The sequence below is a fragment of the Pseudophryne corroboree genome, chromosome 10, assembly GCF_028390025.1.
Source record: "Pseudophryne corroboree isolate aPseCor3 chromosome 10, aPseCor3.hap2, whole genome shotgun sequence".
Lineage (NCBI taxonomy): Eukaryota > Metazoa > Chordata > Amphibia > Anura > Myobatrachidae > Pseudophryne > Pseudophryne corroboree.
The window spans coordinates 375,965,008-375,986,118 of record NC_086453.1 but is presented as its reverse complement, the minus strand read 5'-3'; the positions used below and the strand labels follow the sequence as shown (position 1 = coordinate 375,986,118).

Here is a 21,111-nt window from a genome sequence, read left to right as displayed (position 1 = left end):
CGATACTCATTATCTTTACCGCAGTCTCTCTTATGACTTTGATGATCACTGTCTATATTCTTTTTATCAGTTACGTTTCTCATGACCTATTCCATGTAATGTGTAGTCCTGATTCTTACGTAGTCTTTCTCGACCTCACATATAGGAGCCTGCAATACATCATCTTGCCCTAAACCCCCTCGTGATCTGCTCTGTTGCAGCCTCATGACCACCTCACCCGTCAAACCTATAATGCTTCTGAAAAAGAATTTTTTTTTTTACAAAATATATGCTACAGTTTTCTTCTTATATATCTATATACATGTGCCCTTGTTAAAATTGGGATTTACACAAACTGCATTGTTAAAATTGTGACTGCATATGAAAGTTTAGTGGCAGCAATTGGAGCAGACACTTTTTTTTACCAGCACCAAGAAGGGGAAGTGGTTTCTCTTAAAAAAACTTATCAGTGGCCGCTATACTGTATATGTGATACGCGCAGCCTTTTAAAAACTCTTTTTCTCTAACGTCCTAGTGGATGCTGGGGACTCCGAAAGGACCATGGGGAATAGCGGCTCCGCAGGAGACTGGGCACAAAAGTAAAAAGCTTTAGGACTACCCGGTGTGCACTGGCTCCTCCCCCTATGACCCTCCTCCAAGCCTCAGTTAGATTTTTGTGCCCGAACGAGACGGGTGCAGGCTAAGGGGCTCTCCTGAGCTGCTTAGTGTAAAAGTTTAAAGTAGGTTTTTTATTTTCAGTGAGACCTGCTGGCAACAGGCTCACTGCACCGAGGGACCAAGGGGAGAAGAAGCGAACTCACCTGCGTGCAGAGTGGATTGGGCTTCTTAGGCTACTGGACATTAGCTCCAGAGGGACGATCACAGGCCCAGCCATGGATGGGTCCCAGAGCCGCGCCGCCGGCCCCCTTACAGAGCCAGAAGACTGAAGAGGTCCGGAAAATCGGCGGCAGAAGACGTCCTGTCTTCAATAAGGTAGCGCACAGCACCGCAGCTGTGCGCCATTGCTCTCAGCACACTTCACACTCCGGTCACTGAGGGTGCAGGGCGCTGGGGGGGGGGGGCGCCCTGAGACGCAATAAAAACACCTTTTTTGGCAAAAAATACATCACATATAGCTCCTGGGCTATATGGATGCATTTAACCCCTGCCAATTTTTCCATAAAAAAGCGGGAGAAAGGCCGCCGTGAAGGGGGCGGAGCCTATCTCCTCAGCACACTGGCGCCATTTTTTCCTCACAGCTCCGTTGGAGGAAGGCTCCCTGACTCTCCCCTGCAGTCCTGCACTACAGAAACAGGGTAAAACAAGAGAGGGGGGGCACTAAATTGGCATATAAATATATACAGCAGCTATATTAGGGAAAAACACTTATATAAGGTTATCCCTATATATATATATATATATATATAGCGCTCTGGTGTGTGCTGGCAAACTCTCCCTCTGTCTCCCCAAAGGGCTAGTGGGGTCCTGTCCTCTATCAGAGCATTCCCTGTGTGTGTGCTGTGTGTCGGTACGTTGTGTCGACATGTATGAGGAGGAAAATGGTGTGGAGGCGGAGCAATTGCCTGTGTTAGTGATGTCACCCCCTAGGGAGTCGACACCTGACTGGATGGTCTTATGGAAAGAATTACGTGATAGTGTCAGCACTTTACAAAAGACTGTTGACGACATGAGACAGCCGGCAAATCAGTTAATACCTGTACAGGCGTCTCAAACACCGTCAGGGGCTCTAAAGCGCCCGTTACCTCAGGTCGATACAGACACAGACACTGACTCCAGTGTCGACGGTGAGGAAACAAACGTATTTTCCAGTAGGGCCACACGTTACATGATCACAGCAATGAAGGAGGTTTTGAACATTTCTGATACTACAAGTACCACAAAAAAGGGTATTATGTGGGGTGTGAAAAAACTACCCGTAGTTTTTCCCGAATCAGATGAATTAAATGAGGTGTGTGATGAAGCGTGGGTTTCCCCCGATAAAAAACTGCTAATTTCTAAAAAGTTATTGGCATTATACCCTTTCCCGCCAGAGGTTAGGGCACGTTGGGAAACACCCCCTAGGGTAGATAAGGCGCTCACACGCTTAACAAAACAAGTGGCGTTACCGTCTCCTGATACGGCCGCCCTCAAGGAACCAGCTGATAGGAAGCTGGAAAATATCCTAAAAAGTATATACACACATACTGGTATTATACTGCGACCAGCAATCGCCTCAGCCTGGATGTGCAGTGCTGGGGTGGCTTGGTCGGATTCCCTGACTGAAAATATTGATACCCTGGACAGGGACAATATATTATTGACTATAGAGCATTTAAAGGATGCATTTCTATATATGCGAGATGCACAGAGGGATATTTGCACTCTGGCATCAAGAGTAAGTGCGATGTCCATTTCTGCCAGAAGAGGATTATGGACGCGACAGTGGTCAGGGGATGCGGATTCCAAACAGCATATGGAAATATTGCCGTATAAAGGGGAGGAGCTATTTGGGGTCGGTCTATCGGACCTGGTGGCCACGGCAACGGCTGGAAAATCCACCTTTTTACCCCAAGTCACCTCGCAGCAGAAAAAGATACCGTCTTTTCAGGCTCAGTCCTTTCGTCCCCATAAGGGCAAGCGGGCAAAAGGCCACTCATATCTGCCCCGGGGCAGAGGAAGGGGAAAAAGACTGCAGCAGACAGCCTCTTCCCACGAGCAGAAGCCCTCCCCCGCTTCTGCCAAGTCCTCAGCATGACGCTGGGGCCTTACAAGCGGACTCAGGCACGGTGGGGGCCCGTCTCAAGAATTTCAGCGCGCAGTGGGCTCACTCGCAAGTGGACCCCTGGATCCTGCAGGTAGTATCTCAGGGGTACAAATTGGAATTCGAGACGTCTCCCCCTCGCCGGTTCCTGAAGTCTGCTTTACCAACGTCTCCCCCCGACAGGGAGGCGGTATTGGAAGCCATTCACAAGCTGTATTCCCAGCAGGTGATAATCAAGGTACCCCTCCTACAACAGGGAAAGGGGTATTATTCCACGCTGTTTGTGGTACCGAAGCCGGACGGCTCGGTGAGACCCATTTTAAATCTGAAATCCTTGAACACTTACATAAAAAGGTTCAAGTTCAAGATGGAGTCACTCAGAGCAGTGATAGCGAACCTGGAAGAAGGGGACTATATGGTGTCGCTGGACATCAAGGATGCTTACCTCCATGTCCCAATTTGCCCTTCTCACCAAGGGTACCTCAGGTTTGTGGTACAGAACTGTCACTATCAGTTTCAGACGCTGCCGTTTGGATTGTCCACGGCACCCCGGGTCTTTACCAAGGTAATGGCCGAAATGATGATTCTTCTTCGAAGAAAAGGCGTCTTAATTATCCCTTACTTGGACGATCTCCTGATAAGGGCAAGGTCCAGAGAACAGTTAGAGGTCGGAGTAGCACTATCTCAAGTAGTACTACGACAGCACGGATGGATTCTAAATATTCCAAAATCGCAGCTGATTCCGACGACACGTCTGCTGTTCCTAGGGATGATTCTGGACACAGTACAGAAAAAGGTGTTTCTCCCGGAGGAGAAAGCCAGGGAGTTATCCGACCTAGTCAGGAACCTCCTAAGACCAGGCCAAGTGTCAGTACATCAATGCACAAGGGTCCTGGGAAAGATGGTGGCTTCTTACGAAGCGATTCCATTCGGCAGATTCCACGCAAGAACTTTTCAGTGGGATCTGCTGGACAAATGGTCCGGATCGCATCTTCAAATGCATCAGCGGATAACCCTGTCTCCAAGGACAAGGGTGTCTCTCCTGTGGTGGTTACAGAGTGCTCATCTCCTAGAGGGCCGCAGATTCGGCATTCAGGATTGGGTCCTGGTGACCACGGATGCCAGCCTGAGAGGCTGGGGAGCAGTCACACGGGGAAGAAATTTCCAGGGCTTGTGGTCAAGCATGGAAACGTCACTTCACATAAATATCCTGGAACTAAGGGCCATTTACAATGCCCTAAGTCAAGCAAGACCTCTGCTTCAGGGTCAGCCGGTGTTGATACAGTCGGACAACATCACGGCAGTCGCCCACGTAAACAGACAGGGCGGCACAAGAAGCAGGAGGGCAATGATGGAAGTGGCAAGGATTCTTCGCTGGGCGGAAAATCATGTGATAGCACTGTCAGCAGTGTTCATTCCGGGAGTGGACAACTGGGAAGCAGACTTCCTCAGCAGACACGATCTTCACCCGGGGGAGTGGGGACTTCACCCAGAAGTCTTCCACATGATTGTGAACCGTTGGGAAAAACCAAAGGTGGACATGATGGCGTCCCGCCTCAACAAAAAACTGGACAGATATTGCGCCAGGTCAAGGGACCCTCAGGCAATAGCTGTGGATGCTCTGGTAACACCGTGGGTGTACCAGTCGGTGTATGTGTTCCCTCCTCTTCCTCTCATACCAAAAGTACTGAGAATCATAAGAAGGAGAGGAGTAAAGACTATACTCGTGGCTCTGGATTGGCCAAGAAGGACTTGGTACCCGGAAATTCAAGAGATGCTCACGGAAGACCCGTGGCTTCTACCTCTAAGAAAGGACCTGCTCCAGCAGGGACCATGTCTGTTCCAAGACTTACCGCGACTGCGTTTGACGGCATGGCGGTTGAACGCCGGATCCTGAAGGAAAAAGGCATTCCGGATGAAGTCATCCCTACCCTGATCAAAGCCAGGAAGGATGTAACCGTACAACATTATCACCGTATTTGGCGTAAATATGTTGCGTGGTGCGAGGCCAGGAAGGCCCCTACAGAGGAATTTCAACTGGGTCGATTCCTGCATTTCCTGCAAACAGGACTGTCTATGGGCCTCAAATTAGGGTCCATTAAGGTTCAAATTTCGGCCCTGTCAATATTCTTCCAAAAAGAACTAGCTTCTGTTCCTGAAGTTCAGACGTTTGTCAAGGGAGTACTGCATATACAGCCTCCTTTTGTGCCTCCAGTGGCACCTTGGGATCTCAGTGTAGTTTTGGGATTCCTAAAATCACATTGGTTTGAACCACTCACCACTGTGGACTTACAATATCTCACCTGGAAAGTGGTAATGCTGTTAGCCCTGGCTTCAGCCAGGCGTGTATCAGAATTGGCGGCTTTATCCTATAAAAGCCCTTACCTAATTTTTCATACGGACAGGGCAGAATTGAGGACTCGTCCTCAATTTCTCCCTAAGGTGGTTTCGGCATTTCACTTAAACCAGCCTATTGTGGTGCCTGCGGCTACTAGGGACTTGGAGGATTCCAAGTTGCTGGACGTAGTCAGGGCCCTGAAAATGTATGTTTCCAGGACGGCTGGAGTCAGAAAATCTGACTCGCTGTTTATCCTGTATGCACCCAACAAGCTGGGTGCTCCTGCTTCTAAGCAGACGATTGCTCGTTGGATTTGTAGTACAATTCAGCTTGCACATTCTGTGGCAGGCCTGCCACAGCCAAAATCTGTAAAAGCCCATTCCACACGGAAAGTGGGCTCATCTTGGGCGGCTAGCCGAGGGGTCTCGGCTTTACAACTTTGCCGAGCAGCTACTTGGTCAGGGGCAAACACGTTTGCTAAATTCTACAAATTTGATACCCTGGTTGAGGAGGACCTGGAGTTCTCTCATTCGGTGCTGCAGAGTCATCCGCACTCTCCCGCCCGTTTGGGAGCTTTGGTATAATCCCCATGGTCCTTTCGGAGTCCCCAGCATCCACTAGGACGTTAGAGAAAATAAGAATGTACTTACCGATAATTCTATTTCTCATAGTCCGTAGTGGATGCTGGGCGCCCATCCCAAGTGCGGATTGTCTGCATTACTTGTACATAGTTATTGTTACAAAAATCGGGTTATTGTTGTTGTGAGCCATCTTTTCAGAGGCTCCTTCTGTTATCATGCTGTTAACTGGGTTCAGATCACAAGTTGTACGGTGTGATTGGTGTGGCTGGTATGAGTCTTACCCGGGATTCAAAATCCTTCCTTATTGTGTACGCTCGTCCGGGCACAGTATCCTAACTGAGGCTTGGAGGAGGGTCATAGGGGGAGGAGCCAGTGCACACCGGGTAGTCCTAAAGCTTTTTACTTTTGTGCCCAGTCTCCTGCGGAGCCGCTATTCCCCATGGTCCTTTCGGAGTCCCCAGCATCCACTACGGACTATGAGAAATAGAATTATTGGTAAGTAAATTCTTATTTTTTTGTTTCCTTGCCTACCATTCATAATTAAGCTCCTGGAGTATTTTTATTTTTCTCATCTCCATCAATAAGGCTTATTTGCACGTCCCGATTTTGGGAAAGACATGGCTGCCTCATTTCCAGTTTGGAGACTTTCCCTTCAGTTTGGCTATAGTTATGTAGACCTTGGAGTAGATTAGACACCTTGGACCACAGTGATAAAAGCATATTCCACCTCACTTATCCAGTCCCGTCTTCAGTTGACGATATAGAGCCTGTATAAACACAGCTAGGTGATACATGATCCCAAGTCACACCTGGTCCCATCCCAGCATCTCATATCTTTGTCGTCTTTCACCAACAATCTTTCTAAGGTTTTTTGTAGAGGATAAAATCTTGACCATCCTGAAGCAAATGTCATCCTTTGTTAACTTGCCAGTGCATGAAGTTACTGGAAAGGTGGTAATGGGCAGATTCTCGTCTGTTGACCCAGTTCTTCAGGCTGTTTCCACTAACCTGACAGTCCCTTTTTTGCTGCATGATCAGAAGCCACCTCGGTCAGGGTAGACTACTGTCCATGATTGATTGGATCATTTTAAGCATGAATGCCACTCTTCTAGAGTGGGGACTGGTGATGCTGGATCTACTTCTACTGGGATTTTGGTCCATGTACCAGGTTTACCTTGCCATAAACGTCCTCAAGCTAAAGGCTTTTCTCAAAACTCAATCCCAAAGTTCCCCGGTGGTAGGGGAAACAGCCAAGATTCTTAGTTGTGGAAAACGGTACTTTCCAGCTATATTGGTTGTATTCATCCCAGTTGTCAAAAACTGGGAAGTTGATTATCAGAGCTGCAGACTCGTCATCTTGGGAAGTCGTTTCTACAACCAAAAGTGTTAGGTCAATTTATAAAGCATTGAGGTCTACCAGAGATGTACCTGATAGCCCACAGGAAAACATTGGGGAGTAGAGTGGATCTTGATCCAGAGGCACCAACAGGCTTAAGCTTTAGGCTGTCCCAGGATGCATTGGGGCCTCCTCTGTAACCCCGCCTCCAGGCACTGTGAGCTCAGTTTCAAGTTGGTGCCTGTAGCAGCAGGGTCACCTAACAGGAGGGCTGCGCAGGGCAGCCCTGAAAAAGATTATTAAGAAGAATTCAAGGGCTGCAGCGCTGTTACATGTCAGGGTGACATTCAGCACCACGTCGCCATCACCTCCCAAACGTCGTTGCATACTACCGCAACCTGTTCCCGGGTACTTGCGACGGAGATGATATGGCTTTAGGCACATGGTCGCAGACACTCTCCTGGATTGCGAGGCTGCTCCGGGGAGGTGGTAAGAGGGTCTCCCAGGCAGTACCCGCCATTAAATTGCGTTCTAGGTAGACTGACTGCGACACTGGCGTGGACACTGTCACCGAACAGGCTCACTAGTACCTGGGGTGAAAGACCAGCATAGGGGAGTAAGCACTTATCCTGTAGCCCCTCCCCGGCCCAGGGCGACATCTACTGAAGATTTTCCCACCATGAAGCTGCCTCACAGTCTCCCGCACTCCCTGACTGAGACGCTGGGCGCCATCTACTAAGCATAGCTGCGACTGGTCTCTGGGACTGCAGGACAAGGTCTCTCTTGTAAAGCCGCCTGTATACAGCGCTGTGACTTTACAAACACTTGAGTATTCTACATGTCTCTATACAAACAGTGTTAGTTAAGAAAACGTGTGCCTGTTACAGGATATATTGTAAAAGTATTCTGATATATACCTCTGGTCTAGGACCGCGCTATGTTTTTATTTATATATATATATATATATATATATATATATTTATATATGTAACTAATAATTGTCTGCATTGCCTGTGACTCTGTGCGCCTGTATCTGCTGTGAGGTTTCACTTTCAGTGTTTCCCAGATATATCTATCATATCACTATATTCTGTACTCTAAGGGACTAGGTGCGTCAGGGTCGTTTATATATTGCATCACAGTATTTTCCTATTAGTGTATTCTACTGTGTACTCAGTCACATAATACCGGATTTATTAGCAGGTATTGTACTCTGGCTTCATCGTACTAAACCGCTCTGTGTTGCATTTGTGTACAGTGTCTAACAGAATGGGCAGTAAGTCTGTGGACGCTCCTGCATCATGCAGAGCATGCGCCAAGGATTTACCAGAGGGGGAAGCTGTGTATGATGGTCTGTGTACTATGTGTCATACACCCTCTAGTCAGTCCGCAGCTCCTGTAACCAATCAGGAGCCACCCTGGGCCGTGTTCTCAAGCCTCTCACATACCCTCATACGGCACATCCTGTACTCCTGCCTCTTACCTGTATCCTCTCACCCTCATCCGTCACATCCTGTACTCCTGCCTCTTACCTGTATCCTCTCACCCTCATCCGTCACATCCTGTACTCCTGCCTCTTACCTGTATCCTCTCACATACCCTCATCCGTCACATCCTGTACTCCTGCCTCTTACCTGTATCCTCTCACCCTCATCCGTCACATCCTGTACTCCTGCCTCTTACCTGTATCCTCTCACATACCCTCATCCGTCACATCCTGTACTCCTGCCTCTCACCTGTATCCTCTCACATACCCTCATCCGTCACATCCTGTACTCCTGCCTCTTACCTGGGTCCTCTCACATACCCTCATCCGTCACATCCTGTACTCCTGCCTCTTACCTGTATCCTCTCACCCTCATCCGTCACATCCTGTACTCCTGCCTCTTACCTGTATCCTCTCACATACCCTCATCCGTCACATCCTGTACTCCTGCCTCTTACCTGTATCCTCTCACCCTCATCCGTCACATCCTGTACTCCTGCCTCTTACCTGTATCCTCTCACATACCCTCATCCGTCACATCCTGTACTCCTGCCTCTTACCTGTATCCTCTCACATACCCTCATCCGTCACATCCCGTACTCCTGCCTCTTACCTGTATCCTCTCACATACCCTCATCCATCACATCCTGTACTCCTGCCTCTTACCTGTATCCTCTCACATACCCTCATCCGTCACATCCTGTACTCCTGCCTCTTACCTGTATCCTCTCACATACCCTCATCCATCACATCCTGTACTCCTGCCTCTTACCTGTATCCTCTCACCCTCATCCGTCACATCCTGTACTCCTGCCTCTTACCTGTATCCTCTCACATACCCTCATCCATCACATCCCGTACTCCTGCCTCTTACCTGTATCCTCTCACATACCCTCATCCGTCACATCCTGTACTCCTGCCTCTTACCTGTATCCTCTCACATACCCTCATCCATCACATCCTGTACTCCTGCCTCTTACCTGTATCCTCTCACCCTCATCCGTCACATCCTGTACTCCTGCCTCTCACCTGTATCCTCTCACATACCCTCATCCGTCACATCCTGTACTCCTGCCTCTTACCTGGGTCCTCTCACATACCCTCATCCGTCACATCCTGTACTCCTGCCTCTTACCTGTATCCTCTCACCCTCATCCGTCACATCCTGTACTCCTGCCTCTTACCTGTATCCTCTCACATACCCTCATCCGTCACATCCTGTACTCCTGCCTCTTACCTGTATCCTCTCACATACCCTCATCCATCACATCCCGTACTCCTGCCTCTTACCTGTATCCTCTCACATACCCTCATCCGTCACATCCTGTACTCCTGCCTCTTACCTGTATCCTCTCACATACCCTCATCCCTCACATCCTGTACTCCTGCCTCTTACCTGTATCCTCTCACATACCCTCATCCGTCACATCCTGTACTCCTGCCTCTTACCTGTATCCTCTCTCATACCCTCATCCGTCACATCCTGTACTCCTGCCTCTTACCTGTATCCTCTCACATACCCTCATCCGTCACATCCTGTACTCCTGCCTCTTACCTGTATCCTCTCACATACCCTCATCCATCACATCCTGTACTCCTGCCTCTTACCTGTATCCTCTCACATACCCTCATCTGTCACATCCTGTACTCCTGCCTCTTACCTGTATCCTCTCACCCTCATCCGTCACATCCTGTACTCCTGCCTCTTACCTGTATCCTCTCACATACCCTCATCCGTCACATCCTGTACTCCTGCCTCTTACCTGTATCCTCTCACCCTCATCCCTCACATCCTGTACTCCTGCCTCTTACCTGTATCCTCTCACATACCCTCATCCCTCACATCCTGTACTCCTGCCTCTTACCTGTATCCTCTCACCCTCATCCGTCACATCCCGTACTCCTGCCTCTTACCTGTATCCTCTCACCCTCATCTGTCACATCCTGTACTCCTGCCTCTTACCTGTATCCTCTCACCCTCATCTGTCACATCCTCTACTCCTGCCTCTCACCTGTATCCTCTCACATACCCTCATCCCTCACATCCTGTACTCCTGTCTCTTACCTGTATCCTCTCACATACCCTCATCCGTCACATCCTGTACTCCTGCCTCTTACCTGTATCCTCTCACATACCCTCATCTGTCACATCCTGTACTCCTGCCTCTTACCTGTATCCTCTCACCCTCATCCGTCACATCCTGTACTCCTGCCTCTTACCTGTATCCTCTCACATACCCTCATCCGTCACATCCTGTACTCCTGCCTCTTACCTGTATCCTCTCACCCTCATCCCTCACATCCTGTACTCCTGCCTATTACCTGTATCCTCTCACATACCCTCATCCGTCACATCCTGTACTCCTGCCTCTTACCTGTATCCTCTCAAATACCCTCATCCGTCACATCCTGTACTCCTGCCTCTTACCTGTATCCTCTCACATACCCTCATCCGTCACATCCTGTACTCCTGTCTCTTACCTGTATCCTCTCACATACCCTCATCCGTCACATCCTGTACTCCTGCCTCTTACCTGTATCCTCTCACCCTCATCCGTCACATCCTGTACTCCTGCCTCTTACCTGTATCCTCTCACCCTCATCCGTCACATCCTGTACTCCTGCCTCTTACCTGTATCCTCTCACATACCCTCATCCGTCACATCCTGTACTCCTGCCTCTTACCTGTATCCTCTCACATACCCTCATCCATCACATCCTGTACTCCTGCCTCTTACCTGTATCCTCTCACATACCCTCATCTGTCACATCCTGTACTCCTGCCTCTTACCTGTATCCTCTCACATACCCTCATCCGTCACATCCTGTACTCCTGCCTCTTACCTGTATCCTCTCACCCTCATCCGTCACATCCTGTACGCCTGCCTCTTACCTCTTACCTGTATCCTCTCACATACCCTCATCCGTCACATCCTGTACTCCTGCCTCTTACCTGTATCCTCTCACCCTCATCCGTCACATCCTGTACTCCTGCCTCTTACCTCTTACCTGTATCCTCTCACCCTCATCCGTCACATCCTGTACTCCTGCCTCTTACCTGTATCCTCTCACATACCCTCATCCGTCACATCCTGTACTCCTGCCTCTTACCTGTATCCTCTCACATACCCTCATCCGTCACATCCTGTACTCCTGCCTCTTACCTGTATCCTCTCACATACCCTCATCCGTCACATCCTGTACTCCTGCCTCTTACCTGTATCCTCTCACATACCCTCATCCGTCACATCCTGTACTCCTGCCTCTTACCTGTATCCTCTCACATACCCTCATCCGTCACATCCTGTACTCCTGCCTCTTACCTGTATCCTCTCACCCTCATCCGTCACATCCTGTACTCCTGCCTTTTACCTGTATCCTCTCACATACCCTCATCCGTCACATCCTGTACTCCTGCCTCTTACCTGTATCCTCTCACATACCCTCATCCGTCACATCCTGTACTCCTGCCTCTTACCTGTATCCTCTCACCCTCATCCGTCACATCCTGTACTCCTGCCTCTTACCTGTATCCTCTCACATACCCTCATCCGTCACATCCTGTACTCCTGCCTCTTACCTGTATCCTCTCACATGCCCTCATCTGTCACATCCCGTACTCCTGCCTCTTACCTGTATCCTCTCACATACCCTCATCCGTCACATCCCGTACTCCTGCCTCTTACCTGTATCCTCTCACCCTCATCCGTCACATCCTGTACTCCTGCCTCTTACCTGTATCCTGTCACATACCCTCATCCGTCACATCCCGTACTCCTGCCTCTTACCTGTATCCTCTCACCCTCATCCGTCACATCCTGTACTCCTGCCTCTTACCTGTATCCTCTCACATACCCTCATCCCTCACATCCTGTACTCCTGCCTCTCACCTGTATCCTCTCACATACCCTCATCCCTCACGTCCTGTACTCCTGCCTCTTACCTGTATCCTCTCACCCTCATCCGTCACATCCTGTACTACTGCCTCTTACCTGTATCCTCTCACATACCCTCATCCGTCACATCCTGTACTCCTGCCTCTTACCTGTATCCTCTCACATACCCTCATCCCTCACATCCTGTACTCCTGCCTCTTACCTGTATCCTCTCACATACCCTCATCCGTCACATCCTGTACTCCTGCCTCTTACCTGTATCCTCTCACATACCCTCATCCGTCACATCCTGTACTCCTGCCTCTTACCTGTATCCTCTCACCCTCATCCCTCACATCCTGTACTCCTGCCTCTTACCTGTATCCTCTCACATACCCTCATCCCTCACATCCTGTACTCCTGCCTCTTACCTGTATCCTCTCACCCTCATCCGTCACATCCCGTACTCCTGCCTCTTACCTGTATCCTCTCACCCTCATCTGTCACATCCTGTACTCCTGCCTCTTACCTGTATCCTCTCACCCTCATCTGTCACATCCTCTACTCCTGCCTCTCACCTGTATCCTCTCACATACCCTCATCCCTCACATCCTGTACTCCTGTCTCTTACCTGTATCCTCTCACATACCCTCATCCGTCACATCCTGTACTCCTGCCTCTTACCTGTATCCTCTCACATACCCTCATCTGTCACATCCTGTACTCCTGCCTCTTACCTGTATCCTCTCACCCTCATCCGTCACATCCTGTACTCCTGCCTCTTACCTGTATCCTCTCACATACCCTCATCCGTCACATCCTGTACTCCTGCCTCTTACCTGTATCCTCTCACATACCCTCATCCCTCACATCCTGTACTCCTGCCTCTTACCTGTATCCTCTCACATACCCTCATCCGTCACATCCTGTACTCCTGCCTCTTACCTGTATCCTCTCACCCTCATCCGTCACATCCTGTACTCCTGCCTCTTACCTGTATCCTCTCACCCTCATCCGTCACATCCTGTACTCCTGCCTCTTACCTGTATCCTGTCACATACCCTCATCCGTCACATCCTGTACTCCTGCCTCTTACCTGTATCCTCTCACATACCCTCATCCGTCACATCCTGTACTCCTGCCTCTTACCTGTATCCTCTCACCCTCATCCATCACATCCTGTACTCCTGCCTCTTACCTGTATCCTCTCACATACCCTCATCCGTCACATCCTGTACTCCTGCCTCTTACCTGTATCCTCTCACATACCCTCATCCGTCACATCCTGTACTCCTGCCTCTTACCTGTATCCTCTCACATACCCTCATCCGTCACATCCTGTACTCCTGCCTCTTACCTGTATCCTCTCACATACCCTCATCCGTCACATCCTGTACTCCTGCCTCTTACCTGTATCCTCTCACATACCCTCATCCGTCACATCCTGTACTCCTGCCTCTTACCTGTATCCTCTCACATACCCTCATCCGTCACATCCTGTACTCCTGCCTCTCACCTGTATCCTCTCACCCTCATCCGTCACGTCCTGTACTCCTGCCTCTTACCTGTATCCTCTCAAATACCCTCATCCGTCACATCCTGTACTCCTGCCTCTTACCTGTATCCTCTCACATACCCTCATCCGTCACATCCTGTACTCCTGTCTCTTACCTGTATCCTCTCACATACCCTCATCCGTCACATCCTGTACTCCTGCCTCTTACCTGTATCCTCTCACATACCCTCATCTGTCACATCCTGTACTCCTGCCTCTTACCTGTATCCTCTCACCCTCATCCGTCACATCCTGTACTCCTGCCTCTTACCTGTATCCTCTCACATACCCTCATCCGTCACATCCTGTACTCCTGCCTCTTACCTGTATCCTCTCACCCTCATCCCTCACATCCTGTACTCCTGCCTATTACCTGTATCCTCTCACATACCCTCATCCGTCACATCCTGTACTCCTGCCTCTTACCTGTATCCTCTCAAATACCCTCATCCGTCACATCCTGTACTCCTGCCTCTTACCTGTATCCTCTCACATACCCTCATCCGTCACATCCTGTACTCCTGTCTCTTACCTGTATCCTCTCACATACCCTCATCCGTCACATCCTGTACTCCTGCCTCTTACCTGTATCCTCTCACCCTCATCCGTCACATCCTGTACTCCTGCCTCTTACCTGTATCCTCTCACCCTCATCCGTCACATCCTGTACTCCTGCCTCTTACCTGTATCCTCTCACATACCCTCATCCGTCACATCCTGTACTCCTGCCTCTTACCTGTATCCTCTCACATACCCTCATCCATCACATCCTGTACTCCTGCCTCTTACCTGTATCCTCTCACATACCCTCATCTGTCACATCCTGTACTCCTGCCTCTTACCTGTATCCTCTCACATACCCTCATCCGTCACATCCTGTACTCCTGCCTCTTACCTGTATCCTCTCACCCTCATCCGTCACATCCTGTACGCCTGCCTCTTACCTCTTACCTGTATCCTCTCACATACCCTCATCCGTCACATCCTGTACTCCTGCCTCTTACCTGTATCCTCTCACCCTCATCCGTCACATCCTGTACTCCTGCCTCTTACCTCTTACCTGTATCCTCTCACCCTCATCCGTCACATCCTGTACTCCTGCCTCTTACCTGTATCCTCTCACATACCCTCATCCGTCACATCCTGTACTCCTGCCTCTTACCTGTATCCTCTCACATACCCTCATCCGTCACATCCTGTACTCCTGCCTCTTACCTGTATCCTCTCACATACCCTCATCCGTCACATCCTGTACTCCTGCCTCTTACCTGTATCCTCTCACCCTCATCCGTCACATCCTGTACTCCTGCCTCTTACCTGTATCCTCTCACATACCCTCATCCGTCACATCCTGTACTCCTGCCTCTCACCTGTATCCTCTCACATACCCTCATCCATCACATCCTGTACTCCTGCCTCTTACCTGTATCCTCTCACATACCCTCATCCGTCACATCCTGTACTCCTGCCTCTTACCTGTATCCTCTCACCCTCATCCGTCACATCCTGTACTCCTGCCTCTCACCTGTATCCTCTCACATACCCTCATCCGTCACATCCTGTACTCCTGCCTCTTACCTGTATCCTCTCACATACCCTCATCCGTCACATCCTGTACTCCTGCCTCTCACCCTCATCCGTCACATCCTGTACTCCTGCCTCTTACCTGTATCCTCTCACATACCCTCATCCGTCACATCCTGTACTCCTGCCTCTTACCTGTATCCTCTCACATACCCTCATCCGTCACATCCTGTACTCCTGCCTCTTACCTGTATCCTCTCACATACCCTCATCCGTCACATCCTGTACTCCTGCCTCTCACCCTCATCCGTCACATCCTGTACTCCTGCCTCTTACCCTCATCCGTCACATCCCGTACTCCTGCCTCTTACCTGTATCCTCTCACATACCCTCATCCGTCACATCCTGTACTCCTGCCTCTTACCTGTATCCTCTCACATACCCTCATCCGTCACATCCTGTACTCCTGCCTCTTACCTGTATCCTCTCACATACCCTCATCCGTCACATCCTGTACTCCTGCCTCTTACCTGTATCCTCTCACCCTCATCCGTCACATCCTGTACTCCTGCCTCTTACCTGTATCCTCTCACATACCCTCATCCGTCACATCCTGTACTCCTGCCTCTTACCTGTATCCTCTCACATACCCTCATCCGTCACATCCTGTACTCCTGCCTCTTACCTGTATCCTCTCACCCTCATCCGTCACATCCCGTACTCCTGCCTCTTACCTGTATCCTCTCACATACCCTCATCCGTCACATCCTGTACTCCTGCCTCTTACCTGTATCCTCTCACATACCCTCATCCGTCACATCCTGTACTCCTGCCTCTTACCTGTATCCTCTCACCCTCATCCGTCACATCCTGTACTCCTGCCTCTTACCTGTATCCTCTCACATACCCTCATCCGTCACATCCTGTACTCCTGCCTCTTACCTGTATCCTCTCACATACCCTCATCCGTCACACCCCGTAATTCTGTATAACTATTTCCTTACCGGTCAGGAGCCGCGGTCCTGGTTGTACTTGATTTGCACTTTACAGAAACTGTATCCCTTAGTGATCTTTTGTTATCTTTCAGCTGATCCTCCAGATAATGTATACCCGGCTGCCATTGGGGCTGGTTTCGCTGGTATGGTAGTGGCCACTGTAGCCAGTCTTCTGGTGTTCCAGTATATCGCCAGGAATCGTGAGCGCAACCCACGTGAGTATCTTATCCTGTCGCCTTCCCTACCAGTGACTACACAGCAGTGCTGCAGAGCCGGGTGTAGATTTCCTGGACTGGGTTATGTTATTGACCATTGCAGTAATGAAACCGATAAGAGAAACTACTCTCCAACATCATTACAAGGTAGAAGGACAAGTAGACATTGAGGGAGCAATTCAATTAGCTGTGAGTTGAGTCCCTAGATCTGTTTTCAGCAGTGTGATTTTCATGTGCAATTGAATTCCTGTCATGGCAGAAAATCCATTACAGATGCAGTTATGTTCCACACATTACGGTAAAGGCTTGCATGTGCGGATAGCTCTCATTTTTCCATTATTCATAAAAATGCTAAATTTCAAAAACTTGACACCTGGTTGAAGCCTCTACTTTGCACAACGACCACTACAGCCTCCTATTCCAGTGGTTCCCAAACCTTTGTGAAACCCGGCGCCCTACGGTATCACAATTCTTTTCTCAGCTCCCTATGGGGAAGAGTTTCTTATCGAGAAAATCAGAAAAAAATATGAAATGAAGTAAATTGTGTTTATATGTGATCTAGGCTCAGTTTTGTGGTGAGGGACAGGATGTGGCCACATAGTTTACGGACGACAGCCACCAGCAATGGTTTTGCCTATTACATTGACCATAACTTATTTTAATTGGTCCTGGACCACCAACCCAGGGCATCCCTACTAGTGCCGCGAGGAACGCAGTTTGGGAACTACTGCCCTATACTGTCCTGCAATGTCGTTTGCCACTTTCTGGGGTTTAGGGTGATTTTCTGACTTTATCATGCACGTCACCCAGGTCACTCAGTGTAAAAATAACGCGTAACGTCGCCGCAATCCCCGCCACGGACAGTTACATTGTGTAAATCGCACTTCATGAAAACGGAGTGTGCAACTGCGATCCCGTACACAGCTGCAGCCTCCACCGTCTTGCGCCTAGCGCAATTCTGTGCGACTATAAGCTACTTAGACCTTCAATAATCCACTGTTGTGTGACGGATGCTGCGTCCTTTGACTTAGCTGCTGGGATTTGCAAAGCCCCCGACTGGCGTCTCATTTCAGAAACACTTCTGAAGTTACAGTCCCCCTCCATAACTCCCTGTTTGAAACATTTTGACTTTATGAACAATACCGCTGCTAATTACAACTAATCATTTATCAATGGATTTTATTGTATTAAAACTCATTAGAAATGATAAATGGCGCTTCCAGCCAATCAGGCTTGAGCATCGTTTATCATACGCAACAAATTTTAAAACGATAAAACTTGTTGATAAAGCAGCCCCTTACTCCTTTACATCCACTGCTGTGATTTTTGGGGTCATTCCGAGTTGATAGCTTGCTACATTTGTTCACAGCGCAGCGATCAGGCTATAAAACGGCAGCTCTGTGCACGCGTATGCGTCGCAATGCGCACGCGCGTCGTATGGGCACAACGGCCGATGTAGTTTTGCACAGGATCTAGCGAAGCATTTCAGTCGCACTGGTGGCTGCAGAGTGATTGACATGAAGAGGGCGTTTCTGGGTGTCAACTGACCGTTTTCAGGGAGTGTTCAGAAAAACGCAGGCGTGCCAGGAAAAACGCAGGCGTGGCTGGGCGAACGCTGGGCAGGTTTGTGACGACAAAACAGGAACTGAACAATCTGAAGTCATCGCAAGCGCTGAGTAGGTTTTGAGCTACTTTGAAACTGCACAAAAAAAACTTTGTAGCCGCTCTGTGATACATTCGTTCGCACTTCTGCTAAGATAAGATACACTCCCAGTGGGCGGCGGCATAGCGTTTGCACGGCTGCTACAAACTGCTAGCGAGCAGTCAACTCGGAATGAGGGCCTTTGTCCGAATGTGTTCTAAACCAACGGCAATCATTCACTTTACCGAAAGCACTAATCTGATATATACAGGGCGCTTGTAGATGTATCAGGCTGTATGTTCATTAGGCAGCGGAACTGATAATCTATAATCTCACTAAGACACTTATCTACCTTTTATTTATTTCTCCAGGGCTGCATGACTTGTTCTTCAGACCGTAAGTAAAAATAAAATATATTGTTTTATTTTGTAATATAATCACTGATTAAAAAAATTTTTTTTATTCATATAACGACTGTTCATCTCCAGTGGAATTAAATTAAAATATTGGGAAATTTTTTTTTCTTACCAATGAATAACCCTCCTGGGCTAGAATACTGCAGAGTAATGCCATCACTCCGCAGCACTCCGGCCACAGGCCCGCCCCTCCCAAACGCCACCCAGCACTCCGGCCACAGGCCCGCCCCTCCCAAACGCCCCTAGTGTGCATCCAACCTCGGCCGGGCACAAAATCTAACTGAGGCTTGGAGGAGGGTCATAGTGGGAGGAGCCAGTGCACACCAGGTGACCTAAAGCTTTCTTTAATTGTGCCCAGTCTCCTGCGGAGCCGCTATTCCCCATGGTCCTTACGGAGTTCCCAGCATCCACTAGGACGTCAGAGAAATATAGGCGACCATCAAACAGGATTATGGGCTGTAACTCGGCTGCTTTCCTCTTTGTGATTGACCTTCAGTGACCGTTCCCTATCCCAGCTGCTGTGGAACTACACATCCCAGCATGGCATGCCAGTTTTTTGCTGCTAGGGCATGCTAAAACTGTGGCAGGGCTTGCTGGGATGTGTTGTGCCTACACGTAGCCTACCCCTGCTCTGTCTTGTCACATTTTCAAGATGCGTCATGTGATTGCTGTATTTTACAAGCGATTATCAGGTCTCTTGTGTGTTCTGATTGCTGAGATGTCGGATACATATTTGTGGTAGCGCTTGTATTGTTTTTCCCTTGGGTTATACATGGTAATTAGTGAATGTAAATTGGCATGGTTTGTGCGGCTTGGCAAGTGGTGCCTTGTTCTGTGCTCTCAGGGCCCCGGAAGAGTCTCGGGAGAACATCCGAAACCCAGAAGATGCTGAAACAGCAGCAGACAATGAAGAGGAAGCAACCACCTCCCAGGACCCAAGTCCAGCGGCTGACGCGCCAGCTCAAGGTATGAGGCAATCAGTGTCCCGCCAGAGGGTACAGTATTATCTGTATAGCTTTAAATGGTCTGATTTAAAAAGGATTTTTCTCCTTATGGAATCTCCTTCCCATAGCAATCCATTGGCCTATATTCCGTACAGTGGCGTAGCAAGGATCTGTGGTGTCCTGTGCCCCCCATTCATAACCTCCACCATACACCAACTCCCCCTCCCCCAAACCACGCCGTGCCCCTGACCCTGCACATATGTAGAACGTCACTTGTCTGCTCTTCCTGGTGTCTAGTCCTGCAGTGGTGATGAGCAATATAGCCGTCACATACAGTACTCCCTAATGCATTGATTCCCAACCTGGTCCTCACACACTAACACGCCAGGTTTAAATGATAACCATGTTTAAGCACAGATGGGTAAATCGTAATAACTGAGGTTCTAATTAAGTCACCTGTGTATGTATCCTTAAAACCTGAGTTCCTTGAGGACCGTGCTAGAAAGCCCTGCTCTAAGGAATGGTATATGTAGCCCAGTGTGAGATGTATCATTATGTGGGTAGAAGTGTTTGCACATGGCAGTTGGGTGTTACTTGCACTTGGTATTGGTCCACGTCCGTCTTTATTCCGCTATGTGATTGTGTATGTGTATGTATGGGGGTGGTGCGGATAAACGCCTTATTTACTGCACTGTATAACATCCGATTAGCAGCAGAAAGTTTATTTAACCAAATCCAAAGTCTATTATAATACAATAGAAGAGAAAAAAGAAGGCTATAATTAGATGCTAAGTTCCAATAGAGTGCCAAGCTTGGGAGACTGGGGAGGGAACTGTGAGGAGCACTGAGTGTTATACTATGGAACGCACCGTTGGTATGGAAGCTGTGTGTTGTCACAAGATGTCTCAATGCGTTTCGTCTAAGTAGTCTTCCTCAGGGGAGCAATGTGTCTCTGGACGCAGGGTTTATAGCTCCTCAGCGATCTATCAGGAGTGTCTGTTGGTTGTTTTTAAGTGTGAAAGTGATAGGGAGCTGGGTTATTGTGCTTCTGGGTTGGAATAAAACAGTGGATCAATGTTACTTGGAGATTACACATTTTGGGGTCACGATGTGTTGGCAGCTCCTGTTGTATAGTCTCCCACACGTAGCAGGAGGGTTAATGCGGTGTGGCGCTGGACCCTGGGGGAGGTACTTACCTGTTCAGCAGCTTCTCCTTAGCACCCAAAGGATCGCTCACCATAGAAAGACTTCCCCTCCGACACTGGGAGCTGACATTTGCTGTGTCAGCTGCCGACAGATCACTGTGCTCCCTCTCCTCCTCCTCTGTTCCCCAAGGAAGAGTTTAGGTTGTGTTTCATGTTCTGTTTTTCCTGTTTCCCTTATTTAAAGAAAGCCAGGAAGGGGAATGCTCTCAAGCCCACCCTGATAAGGGGGTGACAAAGGTGTTTGCCTGCACTAGATGTC

The 21,111-nt window shown here is 49.1% G+C and overlaps 1 protein-coding gene across 1 annotated transcript in view; it reads left to right on the top strand.

The window, feature by feature from the left end:
- Positions 1 to 21,111, top strand: part of VSIG10L2 (V-set and immunoglobulin domain containing 10 like 2) — a 110,329-nt gene that overhangs the window by 84,366 nt on the left and 4,852 nt on the right. Inside the window, exons 9-11 of the mRNA XM_063943785.1 lie at positions 16,523 to 16,645; positions 18,659 to 18,683; positions 19,548 to 19,669. Of these exons, the coding sequence (XP_063799855.1) occupies positions 16,523 to 16,645; positions 18,659 to 18,683; positions 19,548 to 19,669 (270 nt within the window). The remainder of the gene's footprint in view (positions 1 to 16,522; positions 16,646 to 18,658; positions 18,684 to 19,547; positions 19,670 to 21,111) is intronic.